The sequence below is a fragment of the Spinacia oleracea genome, chromosome 5 (assembly GCF_020520425.1).
Source record: "Spinacia oleracea cultivar Varoflay chromosome 5, BTI_SOV_V1, whole genome shotgun sequence".
Lineage (NCBI taxonomy): Eukaryota > Viridiplantae > Streptophyta > Magnoliopsida > Caryophyllales > Amaranthaceae > Spinacia > Spinacia oleracea.
Genome location: NC_079491.1, coordinates 45,511,095 through 45,529,532, shown reverse-complemented (window position 1 = coordinate 45,529,532; position 18,438 = coordinate 45,511,095). Strand labels below are relative to the sequence as shown.

Below are 18,438 nucleotides of genomic sequence, written 5' to 3'. Positions count from 1 at the left end.
CTGCCTCTACTAAATTTGAAAACCAAAGTACCCTAGAAATTGGAACCACAGTTTGAGATAGATTGGTTAACATAGAACCATTAACTAAGAAAGGGAGAATCAAAATGGATCATCCCCATCCAACAATAATTTGTAAAAAGAGAATTGGAAACTTGAGTCACTAGAACAAATCTGTATCCAGGAAAGTTGAATACAATAACCAGGAGTTATAAGGGCGTCAAGGACATCAACAAGCAAGTTCACATTGGGTGAGAATACACAATATTACAATTTTCAGCAGTAAACTCTAACCCCATGTAGAAAGAAATGAAGTCTTACCGTACTATCAAATTGTGCCTTTGTTGCTCCAAATTTCAGTGCTATAGCAATTCCCTGTACAGAAAATTGAACAAACCAGCAATTTAATATCTGCGATAATGTTGTTGCTTAAATGAATTGTGATGAGCACAGACTGTAATAGTATGACATCAAGAGGGACATTACAACAGTCAATGAACCACTCATCAAGGAATTAAGTTGTCTGTCACAGAACCATCAAATGGTAACGGGTTTCAGAGTTTCTGTTTAGAAAAACATTGCTACATAACACAATGATAAAAGTTCTCTCTTCGCAGCATCATAATTTATGTAATAGCAAAATGCCACATTAGATTGTTTTTTTGGTTTCCTGTTACATGTCTTTTTTGGTCAGAACTGCCCCTTCCGCTTGAAGGGAGTGGAAAAGGGCTACAAATAGAAGGGAGGAAATTCATAAATTGCAGCAGAAAAGTAGCAGTAACACAAGAAGTGAAGAGCCCATAGTGAGGACATTCATGTTGGGTAATTGTATATCGAATTGGGTAATTATATACAAATGGGCTTTGTACACAATAATATATAATGTACACCAGGTGCACAACTGCACAATATGTTTTGCGTTCCACAACATACAGCATATGTTTACCTGCATAATTTCAGCTGCATCTGGGCCACACATGGATGCTCCAAGCACTTTATCTGTCTCAGCATCAACAACAAGCTTCATAATAGTCTTTTCTTGTCGTCTGTAATCATGGAATATTGAAATATTAGGCATTTTATTTTATTTTAAATATCACAAAGCTGTAAGCCTGTAATTGTCACATATATACTCTCTCACCCTTTTGCTCTCCATGGCTGCATTTTTTATACAGTATCCAAAGCAGATTTTACTCGCATTCGTAATGATAAGGAAAAGGTTCACAACTTGAAAAACTACATTGAACCGAATCTAACAAGATCCCACAAGATTATGATATCCCTTATATTTTTAAATTGCATTTGGAAATTACAAAAAGTTGACATCTTGAAAATACTACATTGAACCGAATCTAACAAGATCCAACAAGATCATAGTATTTGTTATATATATATATATTGAAGTCAAATCCCCAAAAATTATGAAAAGTTGGTATCTTAAAACAACACAATGAACCAACCTAACAAAATCCCACAAGATTATATTTATCTTATATATTGGTGATAATATTTAACAATATGGTCATGGTTTGGCCTTGCAAGACCATTGCATCAAAAAAAGAACAAACATATGAACAGCGGGACTGTATAGCAACATAGCTAATGATGACAGATTACCAGCTAATATATAACGCCATCCATGGAACAGAGAATATGCGATAAAATACGATAAATTAACAAAGTACCCTGCCCAATTCATAAGACTAAATAAAGACACTAATGCAACTTGCTAATCACTTTGACGGTTATTTCTACATTAACGTAGATATCATGACAACGAAGGTTGTCCAGTAAAATAAGGCAGCCTCACTAACCAGCGTGTGCTTAAAATAGTGCATTAGATGAAATGTGTACACAAGAAAAGTGTTTAAATAGATCCTTTTTCCTTCCAATGCTTGATAATATGTGAGATCTAAAGAATTTTTTGCTTCTACACATGACTTGCTTTCTGTTCTTTTTATTAACACATGTTTATCAGATTCGAACATGCCAGGCTGGAAATCTAACAGTAAAAGTTAGAAATTAGGCTACACACACAAGAACCAAACGGTATTTCATTTATTCTAAAATCTACCGTGGCAAGAACGAAAAAAGATACTACATAACAGACATACATGTCAACACATAATTAAAACGTGCAACCAATCAATATCATACTCCCTCCTGAATAAGTGCAACACTTGCAAAAGCACCAAGTTTTAAGCAATTGAATAAAGTTGGGTATTTTAATGTGCAAGTGGGTAAAGTGGTAGTGGGGTAACTGGGAGGGGAGACAAATAATAAAAAGAATAGGAAGTGGGGTAAGTGGAAAGAGAGAAAACATAATAGAGGAAGTTGCCAATAATAGAAGAGTCGCACTTATTCAGATACAGTCATTTAAGGCAAGCGCTGCACTTGTTCAGAAACGTAGGGGGTAATACAGAAGCATGAGAAGGGCACATAACTCGCAGAAATAATAATGTTCAGATATTAAATCAAAAACTTTAGGCCACGGAGAGAGACAGAGAGGGAGAAGCTCTAGATACCCAGAAATAGTATTTTTCATTGGGTTGAATGATGACGTGAAGACCAAAATATCACCACTTGCTTGCTCTATAGCTTGTTCTTCACTTAGGCCCACCACGGCTAGAGGAGGTATGCTGCATGGAAATCCAAATGAGTAATCAGATTATGCAATTAACCAAGGCAAACACAGATGGCATACTAAGCCACAATCATAAGTAGAATTAGAATAAACATGAAGAAAACAAATGAAAATTTTCTACCATCTACAATCATCTCATTAGTGCAAGTTTTTTCTTTCCTTTTGTAACAAGGCAAGAGAGTTCTTTTCATTTTTCAATAATATAAATAGTAAAAGTATACACCACATTTTTATGGAGAAATTTCATCATATGTAACAAAATGTATCATAAAACAAGAATTGAAGTATAACCATTGAGGAGATAACGTTATCTATCAGAAACTCAATACATCAAATAGTGTATCATAAACCATTGAGAAACTCCCATTGAGTGGCTCCATACAACAAACAATAAAACCATAGCCTTATTCATTAATTCCCAGAGGATGGGGTCGGCTGCATGAACCACGGGTCATATCTCTCGTGCTAATCAACAAAGATCTTCTTCCTCCATTTTCACTTCTATCCAGGCAAACCCATTTTACTCATGTCATTCTTAACTCCCTCTATCCAATCCATCTTTGACCTCCCTGGACTATTTTTGAAAAATCTCCATTTTCACAACTCGCAGCCTTTTTACCCTTCACCTTCCTTATTAAAGGTGCATCATGTGCTCGACCTCTCACATGATCAATCCAACGTGGCCAACTCTCCCTTATTCCGCCAGCAATATCTGCAATTCCAACTTTCCTTCGAATATCTACATTTCTAAGTTTATCCCTCCTTGAGTAGCTCCATAATATTAAAAAGACCATTCTATGTCTATCTCACACGTAAAACAACCTAGAAGAATACTTTATCATTTGGTTCTATCCATAAAAGTACCTATAGAGCATAGATAAAAAATGCGGTATCGGTCACGGTCGCGGAGTCTCGGTCGCGAAAATGATGCGTTAGTCGCGGACCGTGTCGCGGTTGTAGCGTAGGAATTTGAAATTTGAAATAGAAGCCCCATGTCAGCCCCACTCACTACCTACCCTAGTCACCTCCCCTAAAACGTACACATGACCTAAAATGAATTCCTTTGTCTACCTTCTCTTTTCTCTCTTGTTTTAGATTTGAAAATGGAGTTCTCTACTATATTTCAGTGGAGTTTCTCCATTTCTTTCCTTTTTCCCTTTCTTTTTGTCGAAAGCATGGGGAATTCGGCTGAAAACCGAGACGTTTAACGCGGACAAGATTCGTTCGAATCGGTTGAACCGGCCGAGATCTCGCCGTTTTTAAAAACACCTTTACAACTCGGGATATCTCGTATCGCCAGCCTCCAAAACCTTGTTAACTCGGGCGATACGAGTTAACTCGGGCTAGTTTTTACACCATAGAGTGGCTAATTAAGCATGGTCACCTTGAAAGAGAATATTTCACTAATTCCTCCCAATTCCCACATGTATCTACCACATAGCTGGCGAAATGACACCCAAGATCCCAAACAAAGGGTTCAAAAGATGTGCACTCAAACAGATGCAAGAAAGAGGGGAAGCTTGTCCTAGAACTCCATTAGAAAAAGTACATAAACATGGGGTAAAACACATTTTCTAGGGTGCTAAAAGAAGATTGCCATTAATATAAAGTCAAAAACTCTAGCCAAACCTGTTATACTAGCGAAAGCTTGAACCTTTTAAGGACTAAATTTCAAATTGCGCATCATGTGCGGTAGACTTGCTTGCTAATCTCAGAGTGACTCAACTCTCCAGGACTGAACTCTTGGAAGATCCACCTTTAAAACTTAGCAGAATTATAGATGAAGACATTAGGAGTGTGGCTTTGCCACGCACGTATCATTCGTCTATGTGTTTGCATTGTTGTTTGGTGGGTGATTCTAGAAGGTTACGGATTGATTCCAAATGAGCAAAAAAACAATTGAGCAAAAAATAAATCAAATGAGCAAAAATAAAGTCAAATGAGCAAAAAATTTAAATGAGCAAAAAGAAAAAATTAAATGAGAAAAAAAAAATTTAATGAACAAATTTGCACTTTACCGTACACGTGAATGGTCCAAATTTCTTTCTCATTCTTGTCATTATAACAATATAACTTATAAGGATCTTCTCATTTGATCGTAAATCCATATATATATATGTATACATAATTTGCTCTTTATTGTACAAGTGAATGGTCTAAATCTCATTCTTCTCATTGTAAGGATCTTCTCACTTGATATATATAATCTGCTCTTTACCGTACAAGTGAGTGGTTCCAATCTCATTCTTCTCATTATAAAAATCTTCTCATTTGATCGTAAATCTATATATATATGGCCACTGTTCTATTGAATAAAAGAGAGGAAACCGCACAGCGGCACAGCTAAGGCAGCGACGGGTAAGCGAAGATTGTTTTGTTTGATCCTACTTTATGTGTCGACTAAAGCCACCCTTCGAAAATAATACACGATGTTAAATGGGGGGAGAGCACTAACGAACAAGTAAAAGATAAATTATCGGGATGAGTGACGTGCCAGCGCTCAAGATTTTTTGCCACCCTAAATGTTGAAGTAGATCGTAGCTTGAGAGGGAGGAGAGCAGTAAAGACTAGCACATATATAGTATATATAGATTAGGCTCAAATGAGAAGGGGGGTTTAAAAGGAGAAGAATGAGAAAGAATCCCGGTCGTTGAGTCTTATGAGATCAGACGGTCAACAATAATTTACATCTAATAAACAACGCGTGCTGAATTCATTTCATCAATGGCACTTTAGTAATTTATTAGTAAATCGTCTCCAACTCTCTCATTTATGTCCAGTTGTACAGTAGTTGTCACTCCCACGTGGTTGAACTAGGCCGCGCCAAAAGGCTTCACATTTTTTCTCTCTCCTCTATTTATCCAATGTTAACCTGATTCTACTGATTCAAATTTGATGTTGATCGAAATTCAAAACCCATTTCTTCTTCCTCTGATTTAATTCTATTTTTCTATGGATTGTATAGATGGGTGAGGAGATGAATATTAATCAAACAAAAACAAAAACATCAGACACTAGCACATGATCAGTAATTAGTTCCATTGATTTCAATATAATGCACCTCCCTCATCCTCCTCCTTTTCTCTCTCCTCCACGCAACCACCCACCATACCACCATCGTATTCTCACTGCTATAACCAAATTAATCAAGCATAATATTCCCCCCAAAAAAAAAAGTACTCGTTTTTTCAAATGAGCAAAAAACGTTACTCGTTTTTTCAAACAAGCAAAAAACGTTACTCATTTGTTCAAATGAGCAAAACAAAAATACTCATTTGTCCAAATGAGCGGAAAAAAAATACTCATTTGTCCAAATGAGAAAAAAAAAATTGAACATAATGTTGATAAAAAAAAAACAAATTGGGCGAATGAATTGAAACCAACCAAGCATAATAAATTAGTTCTCTGTTTTACTTCTTCCAAACTTCAAATAACAACCATAAATTAATCACTAGAATAATATTTACGCATGCTATAAACTTCAATTTTGCAGATACAAGGTTCTTCTTCAAGCTTAGTTGAAAATGGAGGAGAGAGAAAGAATGGGTGAGGTACTGATGTTTATTTGGAAGGAATATGGATGAGAGAGTAAAGGAGCGTGGGGTTTTGTTAGGGGTTTTTTTTTTTTTTGTTGGTAAAAATTATTTGGGCGGTTCATCTTACGGTGATTGCTATGAACAAGTGCCTATACTATTATTCTCAGTATCACATATATTATCTTAGCTGTAAATATTAATTAGGCCCCAGCTGGCCCCCACTTATTATAATACTATTGGGTGAAGCAATACCCCTAAAATAGTAAATAGAATAAAATGTTAAATATATCAAGCTCTACTAGTTCATTTAAGTGAACCCAACAAACTAGCCCTACCAACCTCTCTCCTCCCCAAAAACTTTACTTTCCTTCCTATCTTCCCGCATTACTTCAGATGAAATACCGGTGGCGCTTAAAAAAATTCAGCTAATACAAGCAATTATATTTGGGATGTTCCAATTTTGGGAAGGTAACATTTAACATGGGTCGATTTTCGCGTGGAACAAGTCAAACGGGGTGAACAATCTCTTTTAAACAAAACACCGATATAAAACAACATATCTCGTATCGGTAGCCTCCAAATCCGGTACAATCCGGCCCATACGAATTGACTTGGCCGAGATTATACACCTTGGTTACACCCAGATAAAATATTAACTTTAAAACAGAAAAAGGTGGAGTTTACATTACCTCTCGCGGAAAGAGACGAAAAAATATGGAGAAATTTGGGGTTTTCTCTCCCCTCTTTCAGTATAGTAAATTCTAACTTTTAGGGAGCCATTAAAATCACGTGGTTTTTGCCTTTTCTTTTTTTAAAAAAATTATTACTTGTCAGCAATTGAAGCCTTACACCATTAGGCGCTGCGCCTTGAGCCTTGGGAAAAAGACAAATTAGGCACGCGTCTTTTGTAGGGTGCCTTGGCCTGTCATGCTAGGTACGCCATAAACAAAGAGTAGGCTTGCACGCATCTTTTGTAGGGTGCTTGAGCCTGTCATGCTAGGCACGTCTTAAAACAAAGACTAGGCTTTACGACTCCATTATTAATTCTACCCTAATTTGACAAATTTACGAAATTATCCCTTTTCCCACCCAATAATAAGACAAAAATTCATGTTTGTACTAACATTAGGTCAGGTGAAGTGTAAATGTCGAAAAATTGCCAAAGCCATTATTGAAAAAGAACGAAGCATCATTACTGATAGGATTTATTTTTAATTCATAAACTGAAAAGTTGAATTTATTTTTGCTCAGTTATTATCATGTCAACTCACAAATAACAACATTATTGATAGGATTGTTTTTTAGGGGACGTCGAGAAATAAAGATAATATATATGATACTGAGAATAATAGTATAGGCACTTATTCATGGTCTACCACTCTTCCTTAAAGAGAAGCTGATGTTCAAGTGAATAAAATATTCCTCATGTGCAGAAGAAAACCATATGTACTAACGTAAATTACAAACCAAGTATTCTTAAGATTAACCAATGAATGGGCAGGGAGCCAGAAAATAAAGTTTTGACATTTGGAAATGATAACTAGAGGGACAGATACCTTGGAATAATATTAAAAAATCTGACTGAAACCAAATAAAGCTAATATTACAGAAACAAGTTCCTACACAAAACTACACAAAGTTATATACTCCCTCCGTTCCACAATGATGTTCCAATTTCTTTTTTCACATTTGCCAACGCACGTTTTGTATCGTATTTATCTATAGTTACACAATATTAAAAATTATAATTTTTTGATATTCTTAAAGTGTTCATGGAGACGAATCAAACAAGATCCCACATGAATATGTTATTTCTTATATATTGTAAATAATATAGAAGATTCTCTTCTATTATGAATAGTGTCAAAAACCTCAATTGGAACATCATTGTGGAACGGGGGGAGTAGTATACTGCATAGTGCATAGACTATCAAAATAAAGGATACCTGAAGACGGCACATGCTATATTGCTGTAATCCGGTTTGCTATTCTGGCCCCCAAATACAGTTTTCTGGAAGCAAGAAACAGCTTATCAATACTTAGAAATTTAGAAAATTTAATACGAAGTATTTTATTTTCCATGGAGAAATAGAGTCAATTGGGAGCAGCATATGCTACTAATTAACAATAAACCATACAGCGAAACAAGTTCCTTCCATCAAAGCCACAGGAGTAAGGTTCATTCGATTAGTAACATCACCAATAGCCCATATGCTAGGTACACTCGTTCTTGAATACTCGTCAACCTACAATATGAGAAGTATTATTTAGCAATATGAATATCATAGCAAAGTCATGGATAAAGTTCATTTAAACTTAAATCAATTGAAAGATCTGAAATAATAATAAATTACATGATTAGGGTTCCAGGGGTTTCTCAGTTGTTTAACCAGCTACAACTTATCATATCATAATGGTTAAGGTCGCATAATCTGCGAAAATTATTGAAGTGCATCCAACTAAAACAAAATTTTGATTTGGCAACGTATAACAGGAACGGTATTGGTTATAACCTAAATACGGCTCCTTCACCAAACATATACTTCCCATCTCTATAAACGACCAGTTTGACAACCCTAGTCCTCTCTCTATCCAACACCAACAAACAACTACCAACACTACTTTGAGTTTGTCTCTAATCTCGAACATACTTTGCCATTTCCCTTCCCCTCAGTGGAAATTTTCTTCTTTGATCACCAAAACCCTTACTAATAAGATTCCATAAATGTTGAGGCTCATGTTCGGTTTCAACCAAATACACGACTCATGCCTCAAAATATATGTTTCTGTAGCTTTTAGCGAAAGAGTCTTGTATTTACGTTTGCCTTTTTGCCAACAACTCTCACCTAGAAAAGTGGTATTCATGTTTGACTCTCTTAGTAGAGATCCTTTAGACTAAACTTAATGAGATTTTGAGTTTCATGAATTCATGCCCCAAATCTTAATTCTCGGGCTATTGAGTAGATAAAAGGCATAGAAAAGTGAAAACCAATAGGCAGAAAAAAGGAGAAGTTGACTGAGAAGAGGGATGAGCCACATAACATAGAGAGGAATCAGGAAGCTGAAAAGGGTTAAAACCCTGACTTTTCTATGACGATCAACAATCAATAACACAAATAGGGTAAAAGAAGAACAATTAAAAAAATAAATGAATCAGAGATTGATGAGAGATAAAGACCAAGAGACTAAAAAATGGTATATATCTTTTGGAATTGTGGTTGATGGAAGGAGGGAGGGGATGTGATGGTGGAGGTGATTATGGTATTAAGGGGGGGGGGGGGGGGGGGGGGGGGGGGGAGTGGACGAAGGGTGAAAATGTGAGTAGAGTGGAAGCTGGCGTAAACGTTACGGACAGAAGAGAGAAGCAGACCAATCAGTTGAGTTCTTCTATTGCGATTTTTTTCGTTTTGAAGGGAAGGGTATTTGAAGGTATTCTAATACTCCACATATGCAGATATGCACTTGCCCAAAAAAATAACGGAAATAACAGAATGGTATGGGCTAAAACAAAATTAGAAGGAATAAAATCAAAATAGTTAAAGCATGGAATGGTTATTAAAAGCTTGGAATGTTACTTATTCAAGACATCCAAATTCCAAATGATTGGGAAGAAGATATGGTCTCAAGAACTTTTGATTGATGGAAAATTAATAGAATGGTATTGTGTGAAAAAAAAGAAGGAATAATATAAAAAAATTAAATCAAGGAATGGTTATTAAAAGCATGGGAATGTTACTTTTTCACGACTTCCAAATGATTGGGAAGAAGTTTCGGTCTCGAGCATTTTGGAATGTTTCTCAGCTGAAGATATTGTTCTTCTCCTTTGACGGGTGTGAAACAGAATATCCCAATTCCCAACTGATGATATTACTTAAGAAAGAAACTTTCACATAGCAAGCCATTGTACTTTGTGCTTTACGGAAGAATCTACGTTAAGTCATCTTTTACTGTTTTCTCCTTGGTTTCTTTCCATTTAGAACTAATCATTACCCTTGTTAGTGATGAGCTGGGTTTGGCTTTATTTGTGATGAGCTGAGTTCAGCCTTGTTTTGAGACAGATGTTCTTATAACCTTGGGAAAGAGGGACGCAGAAAAGATGGCTTGCTGAAGAGTGGAAGAAATTTTTGTTGGCAATCTGGGGTGCACTTGAAAGCAAGAAACCAACAAGAAATTTAGGGTATTAGTTTCCCTTGTCAAGGTTTCATGTTATTTTGTAGACTAAAATCATCTTTCAGACTTGAGCTATAGTTGACGTTTCTTGACTTTGCACATTATGTGCTTCATGATAGCTTGAGGTCATTTGCTTCTTTTCCCTTAGCCTTCCCTTCGCATAAGGGTTAAGACCCCTTTGAAGTCGTTCTAATAAAATTCTATAATACTTGTCAAAAACTGTATGCACAATTTCTTTCTTGAATATGGCATCTCTCTCCATGATATGCTAAAGCTCTTCTAAAAGAAATAGCGCTCCAACTGGTTTTTCGCAGTATTAGAAGATACGATCCACGCTGTTATTCTTGTAAAATTGTTCGAAAGTCACTAGAAAAACAAAACATTGTAGGTCTAGTTCAGAATTTAAGGATAAACAAGTTCTACCGGCCTAATGGATTCCAAAAATCATTAGTAGACTACAAGTTAACATTCACAGAGTATAAATCTTGTTAATGTTGCGGGCAAGTAGAAGCAAAGCAATACCTTGACAGCTCCTGTTCGGTCAAGTTCTACACCTAAAGCTTCCAGATTCAGCCTTTTTGTGTTAGGAGAACGCCCTGCACAACGAAACATGAAATAACTAAGATAAGACATCATTAGCTGATCGGAATGCTGAAATCTATCTAGCAGCATCAATATGATCAAAGGAAATATGTTTTTCGAAAGAATCATGCACTTATGTGTGAAAACAAATGAAATTCCTAATCCTTAGGATAAGACTAGAACAAAGCATTGTCGATGCAACTGCCAAATTTGCAATTGCCATCATATCAGGAGTTCAGAACCGACAAAAACTATTAGCAAGGTCATTTTCTTTTCAACTTATTACTGTTACATTGAACTTCAAATTTTTCTACGGGGAACACCATTTAATTTTATTAAAAAAAAAATCAGATATTACAAGACGTTGAATTTTAAGCAGAACCATCTCAATACACACCCTTTCAACCCCATAATTGATACTACCCTTTGCAAGGGAATGCGCTACTCTATTCCCTCCCTCCTAAAAAAAGAGAAATTACATGAAACAAACTGAGGCCAGACGTAGGATGTCCCTACGTTTTATAAGAAAAAATAATATATTAATCAACCAAGTAAAAGTTTACAGCAACCATGAGACGAATTACAGATAAATACAGTTCCTTTGAATCTTCCCAATTGAATAATCCTAAAAACGACCTGCTGCCTTGGCCCAGCTATAAAATTCACTTTGTCCCACAAATCACATGGGATAAAAAGCACCAGAACGTGCTTTCCAACTATATATTTCACAAGATCGGCATCACAGCATTTCACCACATCTTCTACTCCTTAGACTTCCCAACCTCACATCCTGAATTTGCAACTAATATATCAATGACACTCACAAGAACAAACCCAAGCGTCATTTTGCAACTGAAAGAGCCTGCTCCAAAGAAAAGAAGCCACCTTACAGTGAAGGAAAAGATGCGAGAAGAGTCACTTTTGCCCGGGGAAACATGCATAGGTCTTTCGAAATTGCCACTCTGTCCTCTTCTGAAGTATATCATACATATTAATCCTCCAAAGCCCACATATGAAATTAGCGAATGGAAAGGTTCTATACTGGGGGGGTTTAGTCAAGCAAGTAAGGATAATGATAAATATTGGCTTGCAAGTTGCAACCCCAAAACAACAATGTTCACTTTTAACCTCAAAACAACAATGTTTACTATCACTAGCTTCCAACCCCAAAACAAGAATATTCTCTTTCGCAGTGACAAATATTCAAAGGTTTCTAGAAAGTTGGTTTGTGATTTTTAGAAAAGGTAGATAAAAATATTGATAATGACAAATACTGACAGGTTTTCCAGGTGTAGGGTTTATAAAAAAAAATTAAAAATAATGATAATGATAATAGTTAGAATAAAAATATTAATAATAGCAATATTAATAAAATACCACCCTTAGTTTTCAAAAGCGCGCCTAGGCACAAGACGCGGCTATCGGGCTATGCGCGGATGATGGGGCGTTACCTTCCAGGCGCGAAGGCCTACAAAAGGCGTCCGCGCCTCTACACTTTTTATTGTTATGTGTACTTAGCTGACGTGTAATATTATTTTAAATAAAATAAATAACTTAAATTAAAAAAAAAAAAAAAAAACACCATGTGATGCCAACAGGCAGATTTCTTTGTTACTAGAGAAGCGAGAAACCCCATTCATATCCCCAATCCAATTCAAAGAACCCTAGCTTCGAAGAGCAGAGAGGAAACCTCCATCTTGCGTCGGACGTCGGTAGCTGGATCTGAAGCCCCCTCGCCAGTCACCAGTTATGTTCTTTCTTCTTCTCTTCTAGGATGCTCGGACTCGGGTACGGGTGTCCGACTCGGGTACGGGTCCAAGGGTCGGACCTGAACTTTTCTAAAATCAAGGACTCGGGGACACGTTTTAGAAGTGTCCAAATTTCAGATACGGACTCGGGAAAACGGCAAGCATTTAAATATTTATATTAATGACCGTATAAATATAATAAATGGAAGTATTTTTAGTGATTATAAAAAACAAATTAAAAGTAAATATTTTGAAACTGGAAACTACGGAGTAGTAAATTAAAAAAAATCATTGTCATCTCTTTTCAAAAAATAAGAGAGTGTGTTCAGAAGTCAAAAAGAATATCAAAAGTTAATAAAAAAATAAAAATTTACCAAAAAGGAATACTGACAGTTGTACAGTACTAGTTACCACACATGTTTACCCTTTCTTTTTACGGGACCAGTGGATCACTACTGTTCACTTATCCCATGTTAGTATAGACAGTTGTTCCTCACCTGTCCCACACCTACTTTTACTTATTTTTTAAAAAAAATAAGAAAACCTAAAGTTGTTTTTTTTTTCACAAAGAACTTATCGACTTCCATGGAGGTTGCTTCCATGGAGTCTGTCTGCAGCATCCAAAAGCATCAAATCCGGCCGGAGAATATTCCTAGTGAGCTCGCGTTTCTCAGGCGACCAAAAGCCCTAAATTCTCGGTCTCCATATCCGTGAATTGATGCCTCTATTTTTAGATATGGGTTTTCAAAACCCTAAAAGACGAGTCCATCTTTTACATGGCGAGTCCGGTCCGGATTCCGTGTCCGCATCCGCGTCGTGTCGTGTCGACACCGGTACGACGGGGTGGTGGCGCGAGTCCGAGCATCCTAGCTTCTCTTCTTCTTTCTTTGTTCTTTTTCTTTCTTCTTCTTCTTCTTCTTCTTTCTTTCTGCTTCTTCCTTTTTCTACTCTTTTTTTCTTTCTTCTTCAGAATTGGTCTTTTCTTTCCTCATTTTTCCATCTTTCTTTTTTCTCTTTCTCTATTCTTATGCGACATTTTTGCCTTTTCTTTCACAGTCAGTATATGCTGGCAGTAGCTTCCCAGTAGCATAATTTTTTTTTAATTCACATTTTCAGCTATAAATACTTCTGATTCGGCTACTCTTTCAACGGGATCAACTGACCCTAATTATCTGGCATGAAAATATGGAAAGCCTAAACTTGTTAACAAGAACAACTGGCAATGTAATTTTTTTGCTAAAGTGACTAAGGGTGGAATTTATCGCTTAAAAACAACATTTGGTGGGAGGTTTTAGAAATGCAACTAAATGCCCCTCTTGTCCAGAGTATATAAGGGAGGAAGTTAAATCTTTATGTTAAAAAAGGCACAAGCAAAAACAATTACTCAATGATGCCTCAATATAATTTTGGTGGTGACGATGATAATGATGTGGAAGAAGAGGTGGATTGTGAAACTTGAGTTCAAAAGGTGGAAAATGTAGTAACACACCTAAAAACAAAGCCACAAAGGCCACATGGACATGTTTGTCACTTCTACTCCTAAAGAGTTATTGCAAGGAAGAAAGGAAAGAAAAGGCATATTTGAAGTTTGTGATAAAGAATCAAGGGATAAATGTGGTGCGGATGTTACAAGGTAGTTTTATGATGTGGGAATTGCATTTAACGCGGTCAGTTATGGTAGCTTCAAAGTGATGGTTGAATCAATTGGACAATACGGTCCCGGTTTTAAGCCACGTAGTATGCATGAGCTAAGAGTCCCTCTCCTCGAGAAGGAAGTAGAGAACACTAATAATCAAATGTAGGAGCACTAGAAAGAGTGGGCAATAAAAGGTTGTTCAATCTTATCCGATGGACGGCGTAATTCGGTTGACCACAAGGATATTTGTGAAATTTCTTATCAACTCTCCTAAGGGTTTCGTGTTCATAAAATCCATTGGATGTTTCAGAAATTGTGAAATATTCTACTTTGTTGTTTAAAATTCTTGATGGACATGGTTGAGGAAATTGGAGAAAAAAATGCAATTCAAGTGGTGACGCACAATACATCTAATTATGTGGCGTCGGGTAAAAGAATTAGTTCTTTAAGTAATGAATTTCATTCCTAACAAATCTTATTTGTATGTAATGTCTTCTTATTTGTTTTATAATTTTCTAGGAAGATTACTTGGGCCAAAAGAAAACATCTTTATTGGACCTCGTGTCCGGAAAATTGTTTGGATTTGATGTTAGGGGATATCGAAAGATTCCAGAAGTTCATGAATGGTTGTATACAACAACAACCAAGCCTCAATCCCAAAATGATTGGGCCGGCTAACATGAACCGTCATAAGGAATCGTCTGCAAAACGTGAAAAAAGAGAAATAAAAGGTTATGTTAAAGAGAGTCTACACGAGGCAAGAAAAAGAGGGAACACGAAAACAAGATAACCCGGTTTAAAGAAGTGGCAACAAAATGTTGTGAAAAAGAAGAATAAATAAATAAAAGGAAAAATAGAGAAGTTTGCAAAGAATATAGGGAAAAGAGAAAGCGATGGAAAAGAAGTCATGTTGACTTGTCGGCATGTTTATCTCCCTCCACTCCGCCCTATCTAAAGCACTATTCCTCAATCCCCAATAAACTCATATCACTCTCGATCACCCTCTTACATAGTTGAATGGTTATATACATAACCATATTCTCTTGTGAACATGATGAGTAGATTCAACAACAAAAGGAATTTACATAGGCCCGCCATCACAATTCCATAAACAAAAGAACAATTTGAGGAAGATGGTCACTTCATAAGATTGGAATTCTTCAAACTGGCGAAAGCAAGCGGTGGGAAAGAAAGTAGCACCTTCATTTTGCAAGCAGGAATGTCTTATATGCCTTGAAGTTAAACGGGGACGCTTGTTAAAGCTCTTAGGATATTTGATGGAGAGAAAGCCACCTATAGAGAATATTTATGCAGCTATGGACATGGCTAAGGAGGCTATTCAAAAGAATTTTCATTATAATGAGGAAAACAACAAGCAAGCTTTTGAGTTTTGAGTACGTTGATAAAAGGTAGGATTGTCAACTTCATCGACCTTTGTATGCTGCTGGATTTTTTCTAAATCCGGAAATTCATTATGATCAACCAGGAAATGTTGGTGTACAGAAATTGAGAAAGGTTTGTGTGATTGCATTGGAAGGCTGATTCCGGATATCGCAACTCAAGAAAAGGTTATGATGGATTTAAATGCATTCAAAATGCCACCGGACTCTTTGGTCATCAAATGGCAAAAAGGCAAAGGAAAATCAAATACTTCCTCTGTTCTTTTTTAAATGACACAATTATTTAGGCACGTTTGCCAATGCATGATTTCAAACGTTAATATCTCCAATTATGGATAAGAAAAATTTATAAAAAAATTGATATTTAAAAAATATTTATCGAGACGAATCTAATAAGACCCACACGACTATGTTTTTTCTTAAGTATAAATCACAAAATAAAGTCAAAAGAGCTTGTGTGAATAGTGTCATGAACCCAATTGTGTCATATAAATAAGAACGGAGGAAGTATAACTTAAAGATTATCAATATTTCATGATTTCGAAAATTACGTTATCTCTAACTATATTTTATGTTTTATTTAATAGCGGAGTGGTGGCCAATTTATGGATCTTCAAGTCCTAGCCTCAAAACCTTTGACATAAGGGTTAGCCTCTGAGAAGAGTTGTGAGAGAAAATGGAGTGTCTTTTAACAACTACATACCAAGAAAAGGAATTGGTTGGCACAAGATCGACTAAATTCTATGGTTTATGTGAAATATAATCGAACTTTGGATCTCCGATACAAGAGGGGAGACACCATTGATCCCATTCTTTTGGAAGATATTGATGAAAGTAAAGAGTGACTACTAGGAGAATGGATGAGCACTCTAGTGAAGAAGATGATATTTTGTTTGATGGTGATGACTTGACATGGAGTGCGGTTAGTGGAGCCACCGGGGCCCATGATCCTACCTATCCAACTAGAGGAGCATCAAGGGTAATAAGGGATGCTTCCGCCTCATCATCTAGAGTTGATAAAGGGAAGAGACCCATGGTGATTGAAGTTGGTGATGATTAGACAAAAGAGGATATTGGGAAAGATGAAGATTATGTTGAAGATGATGAGTATGGTGATGGTGATGGTGATGGTGATGGTGATGGTGATGATGATGATGATGGTGAAGGTGATGGTGAAGGTGATGGTGATGATGGTGATGATGATTTGGAGATGCACTAGACTTTTGGGGCAACATCCAGCAAGCTTGAAAAGCTACTTTGTTTGCTTTTCTTTTTACCTTCTTATTTTTTGTATTGATAGTGTTTTACTTAAAGTTTTTTCTAAGTACTTTTTCCTTTTAGCAATTTCTGATAACGAATTATGCTTCCTTGTGCCAATTTATGCATTTATAGTATAAGTATATATTGTGTTGTTTTGAGTACAAAATGTGTTCTAGAAATGATTTCTAAGGTTTTTACACTTTTGGTGCACCTGACCTACGAAAGGCATGCGTCTGTGCCTTGCGCCTGGGCTCCAAAGAATTTTGCGCTTTTAAAACTAAGATACACCTAGATCTACAACCAAATTAACATAAAAATAAGGTGTTAAAATGTTTGTTCACTGTACTGACTATTGAGTTGACTACCACTCTATCTTTACAATAAACTATTGGTCATAGGTGGTGGATAAGAGAGCGAGAAAACAACTCACTACTGGAGTGTTTCAAGCCACAGATAATAGAAAAGGATGGTAAAATAGTATGGATTTAAGATAAAAATCGGGGACTTCAAAGCACAATTAACTAATTAAGCTACATTCCAAAGATACAGAAAAGTATACTTCGTATATAATAATAATGGTCCAGTAATTTCTCCTACTTGTTTCTTGTCTCTTCATACGCTATTAGTTTTACTAGCCTAAAAATTCAAAAGGTCTAACTTACAAAACGAATGCCAAGACACATTAATAAGAAAATACAAAATTACTCAAAAAAAAATTGTTGATGCTTCTTTGTTTTAATATCTGGCTTTTCCATGTCCATATCCCTATCCTCCTCTGTAATATTAAGGTATAATGATGCCACATTACAGAACCTTTGTACATTGTTACTATTCTTTTTATGAGTACTGATGGGATACAGTATTATAAAATATAACTATAAAGCCCAAAGAAAAAGGCTTAAGTGATCACTTCAAATCCGGAATTATGCTGCTGGGCCCTGATGGTGGAACTGCCATTTTTGGGGGAAAGCAGTCAAGTCTCGAGAGCCTAATATTTGAATCCAGCTATACAAAACCCTCGAAAATGGAGCTTAAAACCTTGATGAGGGGAGGTTATACCCTCCACAGTTCACACTTCTTCCACTCTCCTTAAGCATAAAGCATAATTATTTTTTAAGAGCTTGTGAGAATTAAATTTTAAATAGATCTTGGTTCAATAAGAAAAACAACAGTACTCCATAACACTAGTGCAAAAGATTATGAAATGATGCAATATGCGTCCAACTTTAGCTCCTAGTAATATATAATTGGAGAGAATCACCTACTACAATAGTACGACCATCCAATTTCTGAACTTATGCATGAGAGGAATATAATTAAATTACTTTAACTAACTTAGCATCATTCAAAACATTCCTAATAAATGGAATAAATACTAGGGTCGAAATACAACAGTTGTCTCTGGGGTATTCAACAGTAACTATGATAACTTTGACTATTTCATAGAACTTCAGCCACAAACCCC

The 18,438-nt window shown here is 36.1% G+C and overlaps 1 protein-coding gene across 1 annotated transcript in view; it reads right to left on the bottom strand.

The window, feature by feature from the left end:
• The window catches only part of LOC110804376 (glutathione reductase, chloroplastic-like), a 31,664-nt gene that overhangs the window by 1,462 nt on the left and 11,764 nt on the right, over positions 1-18,438 (bottom strand). The window contains exons 10-15 of the mRNA NM_001426488.1: positions 10,870-10,943; positions 8,316-8,423; positions 8,124-8,188; positions 2,523-2,636; positions 944-1,043; positions 319-372 (exon numbers count right to left, since the gene is read on the bottom strand). Of these exons, the coding sequence (NP_001413417.1) occupies positions 319-372; positions 944-1,043; positions 2,523-2,636; positions 8,124-8,188; positions 8,316-8,423; positions 10,870-10,943 (515 nt within the window). The remainder of the gene's footprint in view (positions 1-318; positions 373-943; positions 1,044-2,522; positions 2,637-8,123; positions 8,189-8,315; positions 8,424-10,869; positions 10,944-18,438) is intronic.